This window comes from Moschus berezovskii, chromosome 21 (assembly GCF_049115385.1).
Source record: "Moschus berezovskii isolate FMDL1 chromosome 21, NW_MosBer_1.0, whole genome shotgun sequence".
In the NCBI taxonomy this organism is placed as follows: domain Eukaryota; kingdom Metazoa; phylum Chordata; class Mammalia; order Artiodactyla; family Moschidae; genus Moschus; species Moschus berezovskii.
In genome coordinates, this window is record NC_142480.1 from 53,020,878 (window position 1) to 53,040,916 (window position 20,039).

A 20,039-nucleotide genomic window follows, 5' to 3' on the forward strand; every position below is an offset into this window, starting at 1 on the left:
TATATATATTTCTTAACACACATGCACATATATATATGGGCTTCTCAGGTGGCTCAGCAATAAAGAATCTGTGTCCAACGCAGGAGATGCAGGCTCAATCCCTGGGTCAGGAAGATCCCCTGGAGAAGAAAATGGCAACCCACTGCAGTATTCTTGCCTGGAGAATCCCAAGGACAGAGGAGTCCAGTAGGCTATAGTCCATGGGGTCACAAAGAGTCAGGCATGATTTAGCAACTAGACACACACACACACACACACTTTGGCTACAATGTATGGCACGTGCAATCTTAGTTTCCTGACCAAGGATCAAAGCCACACCCCCTGCATTGGAAGCATGCAGTCTTAACCACTGGACCACCAGAGAATTCTCCCAGGACACATTCTTAATTGCTTTGAAGTTAGGGAAGGCCAACTGGAAGGCTAGAGGAGCCATCTAGGTCTGATTAAAAATGGCTCAGAGTAAAGCGATGGTCAGGAGGAAACAGGTTCAAGCTGACACAAATCTATGAGCCTCAGACTGCCAGGGAAGTGAGGAAAGCCTGGAGCAGCCACCTCCCCTGGGAGTGAGGGTTGGCATGAGGCCACAGAGGGTGAGTGACATTGCTCGGCATGCCCCTTCTCTCTGGAAGGTGTGCAGTTTGTGCCTCTGTCGTAAATCTCACCCTGAGTACTGTCTGGAGACAGGGTTTTATTGGAGGACAGCTGCATAACTAATTTTAGGTTTGCGCTGGAGAAATAGGGCAGGTTTAATCTCCAGGGCAGGGAGGAGTCACAGAAACAACGCTGAGCATCTGTTCTCACTGAGGCATCTGAGAATAACTCTCCCGGAGCTTGCCAGCACTTGCAAGATGACCCTCAGTAGAGCTATTCGGACACCCTGACATGTTACTGCATCCCTGGCAGACCCTTTCAAAGCCCCAGGTTCTCGCACCCCAGTGGCCTAGAGCAGAGCCCACTGGGGTATGCCTTCGTTACTATTTGGGACACAGAGTTCATGGGAGAAGGTGAGTGATGGCAGAAACCTCCCATCGGCGCGTTTGCCTCTAGCTTTGCTGACTGATCTGAAGCAGGCAGACAAGTATCCAAGAGCATTTATATTACTAACGAGGAACAACATTAAAGCCCAGCAAAGCTTCTGAGACTTTTGGCACCTTCTTTCTTAATGCCCACAACAAACCTAGGAGGTAGGACTTGATATTCACACTTTGAGAAATGTGAGAGTTGAGTTAAGAAAGGATAAAAGACTTGCTAAGGAATCAGCCAGAAGGAAGGCTATAAGGCAGGTCTTCTGATTTTAGCACTTTTCTTCTTATTGTGCTGCTGGAGGCTGGAGTTAAGGCAGCAAATGAGGCAGCCTTGAGAAAGAATTCCAAAGCAGAGGGAACAGACCTTTATTTAGCCTTTGAGAGGAAATAGTCACTCAGCGGAAGAGAAAGGCTCCCCTATCATTAAGCAAATTGGTCCATGAGTTTAGAGGGTCACTAAAATTTAAACAAACTTTAAATGCTTATGATCGTCTTACCTATGGTGGTTTTAGAAATCAAATGCTGGAAACAGGCTGTGTAAGATACGACAATGGTGGTTTAAGAGCAAAGGCTCATGTATCAGATAGGGTTTAAATTCCAGCTCTTTTACTTAAATCCCAGCATGCTACTTAATTTCTTTCAGCTTCCTTTTTTCTCCCCCGCCCTGTTAAAATTGGGGACAGTAATAGCACCTGCCTCTAAGAGGAAAGGATCAAGTGAGATAATGCATGCTAAGAGCTTAGCACGGGCAGAGCACATAATAAACGCCATGGCAATGACAGCTCTATTGAAATGGCTGGTGGAAAAGCCTCTCCTCTATGGAAGTTTGGTTTTAATTTGGGGTTTGGATCAAGAAGGGGAATCATTTTGTCTAACTTTTACAGAACAGGCCAGAAATGTGGGAATATGCCAAGGTCCCCTAAAAGTCTGTGTCATTGGAAACATCCACTACTGTTAATCCCTGGGGTTACTTTCCCATTTTTCTATACAGCATGATTGGATCTATGCTTGAATTCTATTCCCTTTGCAGGAGGAAAAGAGCAATAGAGAGGGCAACTAGCATGAGTCTCTGAGAAAGGGGCTTCGGTGCTTTGTTGTTTACTCCCCATCCCCCAGTTTGATATAAAACTATCAGGATTGCATAAAGAAGGGGCCAGGGGCCTAGGGAAGCCAGGGAGGACTCACCTAGAGAAGCTCTCTAAACAACATGGTACCCGAGTTAGCACTGAGGGATACTGGTATGTGGGTGGGCCCAGGAGACGCTGCTAGATTTTCACATGATATAGGATAAGTACCAAATATCCCTGAACTGTCAGAGATGCATGGAGGCAACAGCAGTTTAGAAGAGTCCTGGAGGGGGCTTCCCTGGTTGTCCAGTGGTTAAACCTCCACCTCCAAGTGCAGGGGTGGAAGTTCGATCCCTGGTCAGGGAGCCAAGATCCCACATGTCACGCAGGCAAGAAATCAAAACAAAACAGAAACAATATCGCAACAATTTCAATAAAGACTTTAAAAATGGTCCACATCAAAAGAAAAAAAAATAAAGCAAGTTTTAAAAGGAAGGGGGAAATAAAAGTTCTGGTGAATACGGCAAAAAGATACAGCTCATAGATTATTGACCAAAAGGCCACATTAAGACTGCATATGTCAGCAGCAAAGGCCTACAAACTATGAAAAAAACCGAAATATCCAAATCAAACATATTCAAATTGAATAGTGAAGTTTAAGAGGGAAATAAAATGTATCCAATAATCACAGAGAAATCAAGAAAGTTAATTTTTTGTCACTGAGCTTATTTTTTTTTTAGTTTTATTTATTTATTTTATTTTTTCAAAAACAATTTTAGGAATCTTTACTTAAAAACAACCTTATCTTAAAATGGAGTAACTGGTTTTACGAGCAGCAAGCAAAGTACAGAAGCAAAAATGCATTACAGGAGCATTAAGTTCTACATTAGGTCACAGCGTCTAATCTGAAATCACACCCATAATATCATTTTTCAGGATATCTGGGAAATAGTCATTTCCCAGGATGTCTGAACCATAGCTACTCTATTTTGACTTTTAATTGTAAAAAAAAAAAATTTTTTTAATAGCCAAAGCAGATTTCACCATTAATGACATCAGTGTTTTTCTAGGTATGAGAAGATGCAAGAATTGGAACTCATAAAACCTTTTTCTGAAAAGATCTAACTATCTGAAGGCCTGTTCTGCCAGTTTGTTTTTTTTTCAGAGCACAGAGTGCCTCATTCCTAATTTTCACCCTGAACTTCTTTCAGGGGGTATTGAAGGTCAGCAGCTTGCAATGGTCATGATGTAATCTTTGTAGAGGCAGCTGGCAAGTACCAACTTCCAGTCAGCAGGGTCCCTTCATAGCCACATATCTGACCATGTGACACCATTTCATGGCCATTGTGTCCCATGGTGCTGGGAAGGCTCATTCCCAGGTCTAGGGAAGTGATGGGCCACTCAGTGTGCTAAAATTGGACCAGGCCTTGCAAGTAGCAAAAGTCTCTGAACCACTGTCTTACTAGCTTCCTGGTCCAGGAAAATATTTCCTCTTGTTGCTTTTGCCCATACCCAGAGTCACATTATTACAATTACTGATCTCATATGGAACTGTCAGTTCAGCATTATATCACAGGCTCAGTGAAACAAGTGACATAGAAAATAATATAGCCATAGCTAGCAGTTATTAGTAAAATAAGAATTATAAGTCAAGAACTTTCATTAGATAAAGCCTGGTATACCCCAAGTCACCTGACTTCATTCATTAAATTGATTATCAGTTCAGTTCAGTCGCTGAGTCGTGTCCGACTCTCCGCGACCCCACGAACCACAGCATGCCAGGCCTCCCTGTCCATCACCAACTCCCGGAGTTCACCCAAACTCATGTCCACAGAGTCAGTGATGCCATCCAGCCATCTCATTCTCGGTCATCCCCTTCTCCTCCCGCCCCCAACCTTTCCCAGCATCAGAGTCTTTTCCAGTGAGTCAACTCATCGCATCCGACCTTTATCTGAAGATTGGTTACTGAGATAAGCCTTACAAACTAACCTAGAGTGTCCTTTTTAATAACTTAATTAAATCTTTTAGCAGTATCATGTAACAAGGAACTGTCTCAGTAGTGAGTCTTAGTAAACACTGCTGCTGCTAAGTCACTTCAGTCATGTCCGACTCTGTGTGACCCCATAGACGGCAGCCCACTAGGCTGCCCCGTCCCTGGGATTCTCCAGGCAAGAACACTGGAGTGGGTTGCCATTTCCTTCTCCAGTCACTGAGCTTATGACTCTGAAGTTTTGTACTTAACTAAATGAGGATCCTTTGATAGAATTTAGTTGAATTTCATTTTGCAATACATTTGCACTTCAGAGATTTTTCAAATGAGGTACATGCAACATAGACTCCCAAAAAAGAGGTGGTCTCCAAACAAAAATGGATCCCTAGCCAAATCAGTTTTGGAAAAGGATATAAACTACCTGGAAGCTTCCCTGGTGACTCAGTAGTAAAGAATCTGCCTGCCAATACAGGAGACTCGGATTTGATTCCTGGGTTGGGAAGATCCCCTGGAGAAGGAAATGGCACCCCACTCCAGTATTCTTGCCTGGAGAATCCCATGGACAGAGGAGCCTGGTGGGCTGCAATCCATGGGGTTGCAAAGAGTCAGACATGACTGAGCAACTAAAGAACAATGAATACACTACATACCCATCTTGGATATTCTGAATATGTGTTGGCTTTACAAAAGCTCTGAGAAGTCTTAGAGTAAGGAAATGTACCTAACTTTGTTTAACCCAGTACTTCTCAATATATTTGATGAGTAATTTTTTTGACTGAGATATGATGCTTTTCACTCTAGGAATTGCTAGTGAAGAGAGGTACAGGTGAGAATGGATGATAATGGCATTAGTCTGGTGACTCAAGAGAAAAATAATCAGGTGGAAGATGAGCCGAAGATTGATGCTCAGACACAGAAAATATCATGGCTGGGCATGGAAATGCTCCTTTGCCAAACGACCCCATATATCCTGGAAATTGGCTGAATTTTTTCTAATATTCTTTCAAGGTCCTTGCTGAGTCACTCCCATAAATGATGGATCTTAATGGTTCTGAGTATCTCTAAAGCCGGCGTGTCTGACCATCTCCCCTTTTTTAAGTTTGTGATTCCCTCCACTCCAGCAGGCAGGACCAGGCACAGTTTCACTTTCCAATCATAAAATCACATCTCAAAGCTAGCACACAACCAGAATTTCATATTGACATTTAACTGGCCATCTCTTCAGAGACCCTGAGAACATCTCATTTCCCTGTCCTTTCTGGACTGCCTTTAAAAGGCTGTACTCATTATGGTAGAGTTGCTGTGATTAAAAGAGATACTTGAAGGCTTCAGGTTAAAAAAAAAAAAAAAGAGGACTTTTGAGTCAGATAGATCAGGCTGAATTCAAATCCCAACTCTGCCTTTTCCTGGCATGGTGATTTTGGGGACTCCACATTTGAGTTTCCTCGTCTGAGAATGAGGATGGTGTTACACGCATTATATCATATCTATTCAGGTTTGTTGTGACAATCAGAGGAAGTGGTTCATGGGTGGAGAGGGATGGGAGTTGACACAGGATAAGGTCACTGTACTATCTAAGGCAGACGTCGTAGCTATGCCAACCAATCGCCACTAGAATATCTTTGGGACCATCCCCACCTCTGTATCTACTCAAAGGGGGAAAAAGTCCTAAAAAGTGCTCAGTACCTGATTACTCGGGTGTGCTTCTGGGTGTAAGGGGTGATGACCTTGAGAAGCAGTTCCATCGCTCCATTAATTCCCAACATGGCTGCTGTGGTGACTGAGAAAAACAAAAGCACACTAGTTATTGACCCATCTGAACCAAGCATTATTTTCAGCATCACAGATTGAGCCTAAAAGAAAGATGAGGTCCATTATCTTTCCTGCCAAAGGCAGCTTAAAGTCTATGGTCTTTCACCCCTGGCTTGGAAGTTAAAGATACCTGAAAAGCACACATTATCTTCCCATACTATCTTTTTCTCCAAGGGGGGCCCAAGCCATGAAATTATGTTTTTCATTTTCCGGTGGCCCACTGCCCTACACCATCGTATTTGGGGGCGGGCAGTGTAGTTACTTTACAATGTTATGTCGGTTTCTACCATACAGCAAAGTGAATCAGCAACACATGTGCATGTATCCCCTCTTCCTTGGGTTTCCTTCCCATCTAGGTTACCACAGAGTATTGAGTAGAGTTCCCTGTGCTATACTGTCAATTTTCATTAGTTATCTGTCTTACACATAGTAGTGTATATATGTCAATCCAAATCTCCCAATCCATCCCACCCCCTCTGCCTCCTTGGTATCCAGACTGAAGTAAGTAAAAATGAGAAAAAACAAATATTGTGTATTAATGCATATACGTGGAATCCATTGTATTATTAATCAGAGTAGTCAAGATAATTGCTGAGCAGAAGATTTTTCTTTAAGTAGACCTTTGGCTTTCTGGCAACTTCAGATCAAGCTGTTTCACCCACTATCAACTTCCCATATGATACATACAAGCATACACACAGACCAAATGACATTCACACTCACGCGCGCACACACATACACACAGCCGGCATCTTAAGAAACACTTTCTTGGATACATTTTACTGTTTGGAGAATTTACAATGAAGAAAAGTCATAAGTGAATCGGTTAAGGGTGAGTACAACTTGGATTCACTTCTTTACAACTCTAAGGAACAACTTACTAAAAAAGATAGCACCATGCCAAATCCAAGTTCTCCTATTTTTGCATTCGGATCTCCCAACACTGAGGATATGGCTTGACTATGTTTCTACCCATTAGTTGGTCCTGCTCAGAGGTAATTACCAGAAATCTTTGCCTTTTTGTCCAAGTGGATGGTTAGAGAAACATAGTGAGAAATCTGAATGACAGAAAGAGACTCAAAGGGGTATCTGGTCAAACTGGCAGCTTCAGGTAAGCATTTTGGATACAAAACCTCTGGATGCCACGCTCATCTCCAATGATGCTCCAGCCTCTCCACAATATCCCCAGCATTCCACTCCACTCAGCTCACTTTAGGAAGAGCTCTGGTCACATCAAAAAATAAGAGAAATCCATAGGATACAAAATGGAATCAGTTTGGCTGGGGGCAAAATGTTCAGTTAGGAGAAGGAAAGAACATTATCTTCCAAAGTGTGACTCTTTTTTTTTTTTTTTTCCTTCCTTTACTGCACTGGTGTAGTGAAACAGAGCAGGATCCTATGGTCCTTGCTGCCTCCCTCCTTTCTGTCTATGGGAAAACTTTAACCAAAGAAAAAATTTAGTCATAAAAGTGAGAAAATGCAGAAGCAAAGTAAAACTATCAAAGGAAACTAAATAATAATAGTTCAGTCAATAAGCAAAGTGAAGGACTTTTCGTTCCTTCTCAAGAGCTAATGATAATATACTGAGCCATATCCTGTAAGCTGTCTTGTAGATACTGAAATTCCTACCAGGTAGAAGAAGTTAAGTACGTGATGACCAGACTGTAGCCATGACATAAGCTGCCACAATTCCCAGAGTTGGCCTCAAAGAAATAGAAACAAACTGAACCTGGAACTAAAAATTAACTGTACTTAAAACAATCAAGATGACACTGGTGGGACTACTGGTGACCAGTTTCAAGATGGCTGTTAGAGCCGACTGTGCTGTTCCTGCATGGAGTCCCCTCCCTCAGCCTATAAAAGCTCTTGACCCCTGACTGTTGGGGTGGGAGGTGTGGAGGAGGGCACAGAGTCGATCGCTGGACTGGCATCTACCCTGGTTGCCAGCATTCAAAATAAAGAAAACTTTCCTTTCCGCCAACCTGGTCTCTTTAATGGCTTTTGAGTGGCAAGCAGCTGGACCCCATTTTCAATAACATACTAAAACAGAGACCTAGGAATGCCTTGTGCTTTGGGCCAGCTTTGTTCCAGGAAATATGAATGGTAGCAAGGGGGTCATGGAGAAGCAAAGAGAGAGAATCAAGCAAGGCTTATCCTGGCTTGCTCCAAGCCTCAGGAAAGAAGAAAAAATGGAAAACTGGAGTCTCTAATGTAGTTCATCCCAGTACAGTCCACCAGAGAGAGACTGAGGCTGATGTCTTAGTTACCACGAGAAGTGTGTATTCCTGGAACATCCACTATGCATCCATTCCTCCTGAGGCTAGTACAGGCGGTCATTGCCTGGATCAAAATTCAAGAATTTGGCATCTGAGTTCTGTCCATCAATCTTCCCCTCCCATGGCTACTCAGTCTTTACTTCTAAATTGGGGAAATATGATGGAGCAAACTCCTGGCAAATAATTCAGCAAAACTCTAGTATCAAGTACAGTTAGGGAGGAAATAGTTTCAAGAGTATGAATTCTAGCATGGAAGGCTTTCAACTTGGAATTGAGAGAGAATAACAATAAAAAATCCTCACTAAGTTCTTCTATGATGGATGACTGCCCAAGGTTAGACCTCTGGCAGGTCTATAAACTGCTGCTGAAGGGTTTGCTGGCTGTCACACAGCCATTCTGGTTCCAGCCAACTTCTTTTGCAGATAGGAACTGTTTAGAAAACTTGCTGGAACATTCGATAGTGGCTAACAATTCACCAAAGAGACAGCAACCCATGGGCTTCATGAACTCTGCTTTCCTCTCATCAGTAAAGTTTATGTGTAGAGACTGATCATATATTTTTAAAATATCTTATGAAATAGTTTGTAAAATAAATGTTGTCTTGGAATAGGAGGCAAATGGCCACTTCTTCATATCCATAGGCAAATCTCAGCGTTTTTCAGAGCTCCCTGCTGAAGGAATTCTTCAAGATCTCTATAATCAATGTATATAATGAGAGTAGGCTATTCAGTTTAAATATTCTTTACAACAGGGGTCCCCAACCTTTTCAGCACCAGGTACCAATTTTGTGGAAGATAATTTTTCTACAGACTGGAGTGGGGGGTGGTTTGGGGATGATGCAAATGTATTACATTTATTGTGCACTTTATTTCTATTATTATTACATCAGCTCCACCTCAGATCATCAGGCATTAGATCCCAGAGGTTGGGAACCTCTACTACAAAACCAAAATAAAATATCTCAAATCTCATGTTGTTGGCACGCTCCAAATGGGGATGACATACCTTCTGCCTACTCATCAATAAGAATCGTCCTTTATGCAAAGCCACAGCCTCTCACTTAGAATTTTCTTTTTTTTAGAAATTGATTTGGATAGATTCTTTTAGCTTCTCTGAAATATTGTCTGATTATCTGGTCAATATATATTAGTGTGAATGGAGAGTCTGTCTGTGAACATGGAGTCAAGCATCTATCTCATTATTCCCTAGAAATATTGTCTTTTGATGGGTCCTCCATGCTTACTCACTTCTAAGGTGGTTCAGTGGTAAGATGAGGGTTCAATCCCTCGGTTGGGAAAATCTTCTGGAGTAGGAAATAGCAATGCACTCCGGTATTCTTGCCTGGAGAATTCCATGGACAGAGGAGCCTGGTGAGTCACAGTCCAAAGAATCGGACATAACTGAGTGACTGAACACACACACACCATGCTTATTCATGAAATTAACCATTAAAACATGTCCCTACTATTTTGGTAGTTCTGAGGATAGTTACAGCAAAGGTCACCTATTAATTCCCTGCATGGGTGTGCTTCCTATTATCTCAAAGGACTGAGGGAAAGAGGAAAGCAGAGAAGCAAAACATTTACTTAGCAACTGTTATCTGATGAGCTTACCCGCGAACATGATCTTACTTACCATCCACCAAGTCTATGAGGTCTTATTACAACTCTGACTTTACAAAGGAAGAAACTAAGGTTAAACAAGTTAAGTGCCCATGTCCTATGACTCTTAAGAAATGAAATCAGAGTCAAGCTCAGGTCTTCTTGGCTCTAAGCTCACGTTCTTTCCTCTAGAGAGTATTATATCTAAATAATCGCCACTTTCTTTCTGCAGGAGAGGAGCTTAGAAAAGAGAAATAAAAGTCTATGTTCATTATACTGAAATAGGTGGCACAGAATCTAATCTATTAATAAGAACTGTCTCTGTGTTGAGAGTAGAATAAACATGACTTTTGCAGTTAGAAACTCAGCCCTCATGACTTACCTGTATGAACTCAAGCAATTTCTTCACTCTCCAAAGCTTCCTTTTCTTCTTCTTAGCTATCAAACGCTACGTCTACATACAGGATTGTTAATGATACTCAGAAATAATCCAAATTAGGAGATGGCAAATAACATCAACACTTCTGCTATGACATATCAAATTACCTGAAGGACCATGTTAAGACCCAATGGGAGATAAATGTGGGTAAAGGATGTCATGATCCATGCGTGGCTTCAGAGACATAGTGGAGAGATTTGTGATGTGAGGGCTGCTCTTGACAGCTGTAACACATTGCACTGTGCCTTGGCTATAAGGACTCAATAAAGTCTGCCTTCCCCTGGAATAGGTCTTCTTCACCTTGTAGTACTGACAGAGAGATGCCGAATGCTAAAATGAGTAGCTCCCACGGGGAAACATTATGGACCTCCCATTTCAGGAACTGATTCACGAGTTCTCCATGGACAGTGACACAGAGAACAGATTTATGGACACGGGGTGGGAGGATCCGGGGGGGAGGAGAGGGTGGCGTGTATGGAGAGAGTAACACAGAAACACACATCACCATATGTGAAACAGCTAGCCAATGGGAATTTGCTGTAAGTCTCGGGGAGCTCAAACCGAGGCTCTGAAACAACCTAGAGGGCTGGGATGGGAGGGGGGTTCAGGAGGGAGGGGACATATGTACACCTATGGCTGATTCATGCTGATGTTTGGCAGAAACAAACACAATACTGTAAAGCAATTATCCTTCAATTAAAAGCAAATAAAAGGAAAAAAAAAGGGTTATCCACAGCTGAGGAGGAGACAAAGGAATAACTTCTCATCTCTACAGCCTCTAGAATGTGAGGCTCCTCATGGTTTATCTTGTCAGGATTACATCTGTCCTCCACCCGAGCCCTCCTTCCAACCATGCTCCCAAATGGTTTCCAGGTGCCCCAGCCCAGATCTGGAAGCCACCCCAGAGAGCCACAGTTGAGTTGCTTACCGCTAGAGGTGAACACACGCAGAGCCCAGAGACAGTGGAGGAGGTTCTGGCTGTGGCACAGGTTTTTCCTGGCCAGAATCAATGTCACATCAAGTGCTTCCAATTCCAGTGCCTTCTGCCCAAACTTTTTATCTGTGAACACATATCAATCCACCTTACTTGTGTTGCACATTAATTCTGACAATTGAATACTATGAGGGGAGAGGACAGCAACGATGCTGGAGGAAAGAGGATTGTCATGGCAATGAGACTTCAGATCTAGGAGAAAATGCTAATAAATATGTCTCCATCAGAACCAGATGGCTCAAAAGAGCCCATCAAGGGTACTCATACGGTCCATTATTCTTCAAGTATTATTTCCATGCAGCCTTGTGGGTTGAATGACTCTTATCCCCTGTATATAAGAATGCTTCTGGTTGTTCTCAAACATGAGCTAGATGTTAGTTGGGTATAAATTTATTTCTCTAAGACAGTTTTAGAATCAAGGATACTTAAGTGACATAACTTGGTCTTCCCTAGTGGCTCAGTGGTGAAGAATCCGCCTGCATTGCAGGAGATGTGGGTTTGAGCCCCAGGTTGGGAAGATCCCCTGCAGAAGGAAATGGCAACCCACTCCAGTATTCTTGCCTGGAGAAACCCCATGGACAGAGGAGCCTGGCAGGCTACAGTCCAGAGGGTTGCAAAGAGTCGGGCACAACTTAGCAACTAAACAACAAGTTACATAAATTCAAATGTAGTATATGGACCTTGATTGGATACTTCCCTGAGCATGTCTGTAAAAGGCACGCTGGGAACATTTGAGAGAAACTGGAATGAATATAAATATGCATGTCTTGTTAATTTGCTAGACTTGTGATTATGGTATTGTGATTATATAAGAAAATGTCTCTCTTCAAAAAATTCACTCAAAAGTGTTTAGGAGTAAAATGCTATCTCTAATTTTCCTTAGAATATTTCAAACAAAAATAAATAGGCTAAGGAAATATGATAAAACGTTAACAATGGTTCGATCTAAGTGTTAGGTATATAAGAGGTCATCATTCTATACGATAGAGGACTTTAAAATAAAGGGTGAAAACATAATTTCAGAAAATAAAATTTACTCCACAGATTTTTTGAAAATATTGATCAAAATAAACCTGATATTCAGGCTTGTGGATGAGTCATTATTATTTTAATAATAGTGAATAAGCATAAGAAATAAATAGAAAGTACTTTTTATTCTATGCTCTTGGTTTTCACAGGATAACAAATGATATGCCACCTGTCACATTTATCTCTGTCCTTTCCAAAGTGCAATGCCCAAATCATGTTTATGTTAGCAAGAATACAGTCACTATCAGATTCATCACAGGTAGAAATGAGTAAAACAGGTAACATCCTAAGCCTCAATTACAAATATTTATCTCTGGACCAAAGGACACCAGCAGAGAGACTGTGACTGAACTCATATGACCCATTGCCTTTATCAGAAAAGAAAGATATCTGTCCCACTCCGTTCATGAGCAGCCAATCTCACTGCTGTTCTGTTCAGCTCAGCCCCTGACAGCTTGAATGCTAACATTGAGGATTACAGTCTTTGATGGCAGAAGGTGTGGTGATGTAATTATGGCAATGGTAATATTGGGGTCTATAACTCGAAAATCACTTCCCTGGTTCATCTCTTTCTCCTATAAAACCTACATGACTCTTATTTGTCAAGCCTCTGACTCTCCATGCTAAGCAGGTGACATACAACCTTGCTTAATCCTTACAGCAAGTGACCCAAGAATTTTATACTGAGACCCATTTTGTTGATGAGAGCCCAGTGGTAACTTGCCCAAGGTCACACTGCTAATAAGCGTCAAGCCAGGGCTTCCCTGGTGGCTTAGCTGGTAAAGAATCCACTTCAAATGCAGGAGATCCAGGTTCAATCCCTGGATCGGAAAGATTCCCAGGAGAAGAGTGTGGCAACTCACTCCAGCATTCTTTCCAGGAGGATTCCACGGACAGAGGAACCTGACAGGCTACAGTCCATGGGATCACAAGAGCCAGACCCAACTAACACTTTCACTTTCAAGCCTAAAACCCAAGTCTGAGTCCCCAGCCTCTGCCATTTAGGGTGTATATCATGTTTCTTCTGTTTTCCTGGAGTTCACTTAGCCCATTCGTGGTTTCATTGACTTCTTCTCATCCTTCAAGATTAGGCTCAAATGTCACCTCTCTCTGTCTACACCATCTTAGAAGAACATCACCCTTTCTTTTCCTTCCAGCTACGACCTAGTTAATTACCCTCGTCTGCTATTATCGAGCTAATTGTGTACTTTCTGTCCTTCCCCACTTGAATGTAATTCCCACAAGAGCAGACCCCCTTATCTGTCTTGATGATAGTGGCATTCCCCGTGCCTAGAACAGTGCACAGCCCTGGGAGATACGCAGTAAATATCTGCTGAGTGATCAGTGGGTGAATTCTATGTGTTTTGTCTGGAACATGCTCCTGCAGGTGCTGGCTGATGCCTGGGTCTCAGTCATTGTTTGTGAAATGTTGAAGGGACTCAAAGCAGAGTTGAAAGGAAAGAGTACCCCCAGAGCCCTGTGCCCTCAGCAGCTGCTGCCTTCACAACATTCAGAGGAACTGAGCTTCTTGATTGTGGTCTGTATAAAGTGTTAGTTGCTCAGTCGTGTCTGGCTCTTTGTGACCCCACAGACTATAGCCCGCCAGGCTCCTCCATCCATGGAATTCTCTAGGCAAGGATACTGGAGTGGATAGCCATTCCCTTCTCCAGGGGATCTTCCCGACCCAAAGATAGAAGCCGTCTCCTGCATTGCAAGCAGAGTCTTTACCATCTGAGCCACCAGGGAAGCCCTGTGGTCTAAGACTGCACACATTAGAGCTTGACTGTTATGACTAATTTGTAACATTTACATGCAGCCTGGGTGCCCAGGCTTTTTCAACTGCGCTCCAAAAGGTCCTAGGGTTTTCAGGAGGTGTTTCAGGGTCTTCCATTTGGAAAGAGAAACGGGTGTGGAACATAAGTGGAAAGAATTCTAAGCACCCATCTTCCCTTCAACCAGGGAAGCACCACTTCTACATGACTTATTTGGGTTTCTCTAGTAGCTCAGTTGGTAAGGAATCTGCCTGCAGTGCAGGAGACCTGGGTTCAAACCCTGGGTTGGGAAGAGCCCCTGGAGAAGAAAATGGAAAACCACTTCAGTATCCTTGCCTGGAAAATCCCATGGACAGAGGACTCTGGTGGGCTTCAGTCCATAGGGTCACAAAGAGTTGGGCACGACTGAGCAACTAATACTATACACTATATCACTAGTGAGTTGAAAACTGTCCTTCCAGGAAAGGAAGAGTGGGATTAATTGGGAGATTGGGATTAATGTATATATGCTATTGATGCTATGTATAAAACAGATAACTAATGAGAACCTACTGTACAGCACAGGAAACTCTACTCAATGCTCTGTGGTGACCTAAATGGGAAGAAAGCCCAAAACAGGGGCGATATATGTATATGTATGAGCTTCCCTGGTGGCTTAGATGGTAAAGAATCCACTTCAAATGCAGGAGATCCAGGTTCAATCCCTGGATCAGAAAGATTCCCAGGAGAAGAGTGTGGCCTGCAATGCGGGAGACACGGGTTCAATCCCTGGGTTGGGAAGATCTCCTGGAGAAGGAAACAGCAACCCACTCCAGTACTCTTGCCTGGATAATCCCACAGATGGAGGAGCCTGGTAGGCTACAGTCCATGGGGTCGCAAAGAGTCAGACATGACTGAGCGACTTTACTTTCTTTCACTCTCATAGCTAATTCACTTTGCTACAGAGCAGAAACTAACACAACATTGTAAAGCAACTATATTCCAATAAAAAATGTTTTAAGCAATGGCTTAGTCGTGTCCAACTCTTTGCCACCCCATGGACTGTAGCCCACCAGGCTCCTCTGTCTATGGAATTCTCTAGGCAAGAATACTGGAGCAGGTTGTCATTTCCTTTTTCAGGGGATCTTCTCAACCCAGGGATTGAACACCAAAATCCTGGATTGCAGGCAGATTCTTTACTGTCTGAGGCACCAGGGAAGTCCTTAATAAACTTAACAAATGATAAAATATATATATATATTGAAAAAAAAGATAATTGGCTCCCCAAAAGGCATGGCTGCCTGTAATCTCAGAATGTTACGTTATTAGGAAACAGTCTCTGCAGACTTAATTACTTAGGTAAGGTCATACATATTCGAGTATGCCCTAAACACAATGAGGATTTAGGGAGGGCTTCCTTGGTGGTCCAGTGGTTAAGAATCTACCTGCCAATGTGACAGACATGGGTTTGATCCCTGCTCTAGGAAGATTCCACATACCATGGAGCAACTAAGCCCATGCACCACAACTACTGAGCCCGAGCACCTAGAGCCCATGCTCTGCAACAAGAAAAGCCACCGCAATGAGAAGCCCATGCACTGGAACTGGAGAATAGCCCCCTCTTGCTGCAACAAGAGAAAAAAACCTGCACAGCACAAAGACCCAGTGCAGCCAAAAATAAAGTTTAAAAAGTTTAAAATAAAGTGATTGAAAACCTCCTTGGAATATCTCCCCCCCTGTCCTCCATATGTCTCATGCCCCAGGTAGTCCACTCCTGCTCTGGGTCCAGTCCTAAGCCCCCAGGTACCTGGGATGTGCTCGCCTGGGGGGCTGGTCCTGCCAACATCACTGAGGTGTCTATACCTGCTTCCTCTCTGTTTTCCAATAAAAGCTTCCCAAATCATTCCCATGATAACATCCCCAGATACCCTTCCAGCCATCCTGGAGTCTGGGGGCGTGTGTACCTCGGAGGCCAACTTTGGCCAGCAGCCGGAAGAGCGGCAGGAGGATGACATAGTCCGGAGAAGCCGTCCGGGCCGCGTCCACCAGGGTCCGCAGAAGGGCTTCACTCCCACCCTTGCTGATCATGTAGCGGATCCTCCGGTCTGTGCCTGAAGGGGCGAGCAGAGGGGCCCTGAGTCTCACATAACTACCCTCCTGTCCTTAGAGCAGGAAGCAGATCTCACAGCTAGAGAGTGAACAGGCATTGATTCATCTCATCTCAGAGACAGTAAGTGTGGAGTTCATGAAGCATCTTGTGTAAAGTTGTGCTATTAGGTAAGGGGCCAGGGGTAGGGGTGAGGGGTGAGAAATGGAGAAAAAATGAAATATTTGAGCACTTGCAGCAGGTATAATAAATGGAGCCTAAACCCTACTTTCCTAAGACTCTATGACATCTCAGTGTATGTGGGTACTTGTGTTGCATGTATTTGTTGATGTTGTTTAGTCACTAAGCTGTGTCCAACTCTTTGCAACCTCATGGACTATAGCCCACGAGGCTCCTCTGCCTGTGGGGATTCTCCATGCAAGAATACTGGAGTGGGTTGCCGTTTCCTTCTCCAGAGCATCTTCCCGACCCAGGAATCAAACTCACGTCTCGTGCGTCTCTTGCATTGGCAGACAGATTGTTGACCATTGAGCAACCTGGGAAGCCCCGTATCACATGTAAAGAAATATGCATATAGACTTATATAAAAGTTATGACCAACCTAGATAGCATATTAAAAAGCAGAGACATTACTTTCTCAACAAAGGTCCGTCTAGTCAAGGCTATGGTTTTTCCAGTGGTCATGTGTGGATGTGAGAGTTGGACTATAAAGAAAGCTGAGCACCGAAGAATTGATGCTTCAGAACTGTGGTGTTGGAGAAGACTCTTGAGAGTCCCTTGGACTGCAAGGAGATCCAACCAGTCCATCCTAAAGGAGATCAGTCCTGGGTGTTCACTGGAGGGACTGATGTTGAAGCTGAAACTCTAATACTTTGGCCACCTGATGAGGAGAGCTGCCTCATTTGAAAAGACCCTGATGCTGGGAAAGATTGAGGGCAGGAGGAGAAGGGGACGACAGAGGATGAGATGGTTGGATGGCATCAGTGACACAATGGACATGGGTTTGGGTGGACTCGGAGTTGGTGATGGACAGGGAGGCCTGACATGCTGCGGTTCATGGGGTCACAAAGTCGGACACAACTGAGTGACTGAACTGAACTGATAATCATATACTTGATTAAAGTGAGAATATCAGTATCCCTCAGCTATTATTTAAATCATCTCTTAATATAAGAAGGTTTAGTTTGATAGCTTATCTAGAATAATTTCATGAGTGGTATTAATGATTATTTTGTGCTGCCCTTCAGTAACTGATGTGAGGGACATAAGGAAACAAGCAGAGTAATCCTTTGAGAAACAAACACCTAGGCAGTTTTGAAGAAGGTCTGGGCTAAGGTAAAATATGTTGGTCGTTCTACCTTAGAGTAGTTTTAAACAGGGACCTCCCCCATCTTACCCCAGGATAAACCCAAAGGCAGTGGTTACGTTTCAACTTGGAAGGGGACTCACATGATTCTCTACGCTCTTGAACCAAGGTGGTCAACAGGGTGGGAGGTTATAATCAAAGAAGACTCTCTGATTTTTCATCCTCTACTAAAGGGGCAATAATCAGTACCTATTTCAGAAGGAGAACTCTGTGGTTTCATGGGCTTCATCCCCAGAGGGTACCTGATGCAGAAGAAGAGGTGTCACCCCGCCACTGGAGAGCAGCACAGCCTGCGGGTAAACCTTGATATGAGTGGACCCTTCCTTCTGAAACTGTAACCTGAGGGTCTGGGGCTTTGGAGCGACATTCGCTGTGGTATTTCTGTTTGGTATGAATGCGTCTTTCTAATGCAACGTGGCTGGCTTATAGAAGTGAAAGCCAAGTGAATGCTGGAATGCTCAAGAAGCTGTGTTTTCCAACAACTTCAGCTGGAAAAGGGCTGAAAGAGGTGGGACCCAGTTGACTCAGTTGATGCCACCATAGTGACCTCTGCCACGTATCCCTCAAAATGTGGTTGCTGACACTGCTAAGTCTGGCTCCTGCCTCGTCTTCCTATCTCCACTTGACTCACGTAAGAGAGCTGCCGACACCTGGCTCTCTAAATGGGCCACAATGAGGGAAGAGGGGGAGGCGAGAGGTCAAACCCCTGAGGGCTGGAGGTCCTTGGCCCCAGAGATGATGTCACAGAATATCCACCCAGAGTCTAAATGCCTCCTAAATTTGGGTCACTGTAGGGCGGGTGACATGATTGAAAAGCCCAAAGTACATCCATCTTAAGGTGATTTTGTCTGTCACAGTAAACTAGGAGCAAACCCCCAGGCCGCACAGTTTCCTGGGAGACATGGCATCTGCACGCCCCCACGTCCACCACAGGAGGAGTGAGGTCATGACCTACTCACCAACCGAAAGCAGATCTCCGAGGAGCTGGAGGATGGTCAGGATGGACTCCCGGTCTGAGGAGCTCTGCAATGAAAGCAGATAGCCACCATTAAGAAGGCAGGTGAGGGCACAGCCAACTATGGAGAACAATATGGAGGTTTCTTAAAAAACTAAAAGTAGAACCACCATAAAACCCAGAAATCCCACTCCTGGCGTATATCCAGAAAAGATGAAGACCATAATTTGAAACGATAAATGCATCCCAATGTTCACTGCAGCACTATTTACAAAAGACAAGACACAGAAGCAACCTAAAGTCCATTGACAGATGAATCGCTAAAGATGTGGTGCATGCCTGCGTGCTCAGCCGCTTCAGTCATGCCTGGCTCTTGGCGACCCTATGGACTTTAGTCTGCCAGGCTTCTCTGTCCATGGGATTCTCCAGGCAAGACTACTGGAATGGGTTGCTATGCCCTCCTCCAAGGGATTTTCCCGACCCAGGGGTCAAACCTGCAACTCCCGAGTTGCCTGCATTGCAGGCAGATTCTTTACCACTCAGCCACTGGGGAAGCCCAAAGAAGATGTGATACATATATACAATGGAATATCACTCAGTCACTAAAAACAAAGAAATAATGGCATTTGTAGCAACATGGATGGACCTCGAGATTGTCATACGAGTGAAATATGTCAGAGAAAGACTAATGCCATACGATACCACTTACATGGAGAATCCTAAAAAATGACACAAATAAGCTTATTGACAACAGAAACAGACTCACAGATACAGAAGATAAACTCATGGTTACCAAAGGGGAAAGGTGGGTGGGGGAGATAAATTGGGGGTTTGGGATTGACAAGTACATACCACTATAAGGACCTACTGTATAGCATGGGGAACTCTACTCATTATTCTCTAATAACCCAAATAGGAAAATAATTTGAAAAAGAATAGATGCGTGTGTATGTATAACTGAATCACTTTGCCGTATACCTGAAACTAACGCAACATTATGAATCAACTATACATGCTAAATAGCTTGAGCCATGTCTGACTATATGCAACTCCGTGGACTGTAACTCACTGTATTCCTCTGTCCATGGGATCCTCCAGCCAAGAATACTGGAGTAGGTTGCCATTCCCTCCTCTAGGGGATCTTCCCGACCCAGGGATCAAACCCGCATCCCTTAAATTTCCTACATTGGCAGTTGGGTTCTTTATCAATGGCGCCACCTGAGAAGCCCATAATCAACTATACTCTAATATAAAATAAAAATTGTAAAAAGAAAGAAGGCAAAAGAAGGGAGACGGCAAGGTCAAGGGTATGTATGCATGGGAATGGCAGTTTCCTTCTGCTGAGAAAGACTTCCTACATAAGGAATGGCTGAAGGGAGACTCCCCTGGTGGTCTGGTGGTTAAGAATTCACCTTCCAATGCCAGAGACTTGAATTAGATTCCTGGTCTAAGATTCCTGGGAACTAAGACCCCACATCCCTCAGGGCAACTAAGCCCATGCAGCACACTAGAGAGAGGACTACCTGCCATAAGTAAGACGCATAGCCAAACAAATAAATATTTTTAAATAAAGAAATCGTTGCATGGTTGCTCCTTAAATAATAACTGAAAAGGACTCACTGAGTGA

The 20,039-nt window shown here is 43.6% G+C and overlaps 1 protein-coding gene across 2 annotated transcripts in view; it reads right to left on the minus strand.

Moving 5' to 3' along the window:
• AGBL1 (AGBL carboxypeptidase 1) overlaps positions 1 to 20,039 on the minus strand; it is a 943,700-nt gene that overhangs the window by 853,711 nt on the left and 69,950 nt on the right. For both annotated transcript variants that reach the window (XM_088829673.1, XM_055417758.2), the window contains exons 2-5: positions 18,417 to 18,480; positions 15,949 to 16,095; positions 11,139 to 11,270; positions 5,769 to 5,862 (exon numbers count right to left, since the gene is read on the minus strand). In XM_088829673.1, the coding sequence (XP_088685799.1) occupies positions 5,769 to 5,862; positions 11,139 to 11,270; positions 15,949 to 16,072 (350 nt within the window). In that variant the 5' untranslated portion in view covers positions 16,073 to 16,095; positions 18,417 to 18,480. The remainder of the gene's footprint in view (positions 1 to 5,768; positions 5,863 to 11,138; positions 11,271 to 15,948; positions 16,096 to 18,416; positions 18,481 to 20,039) is intronic.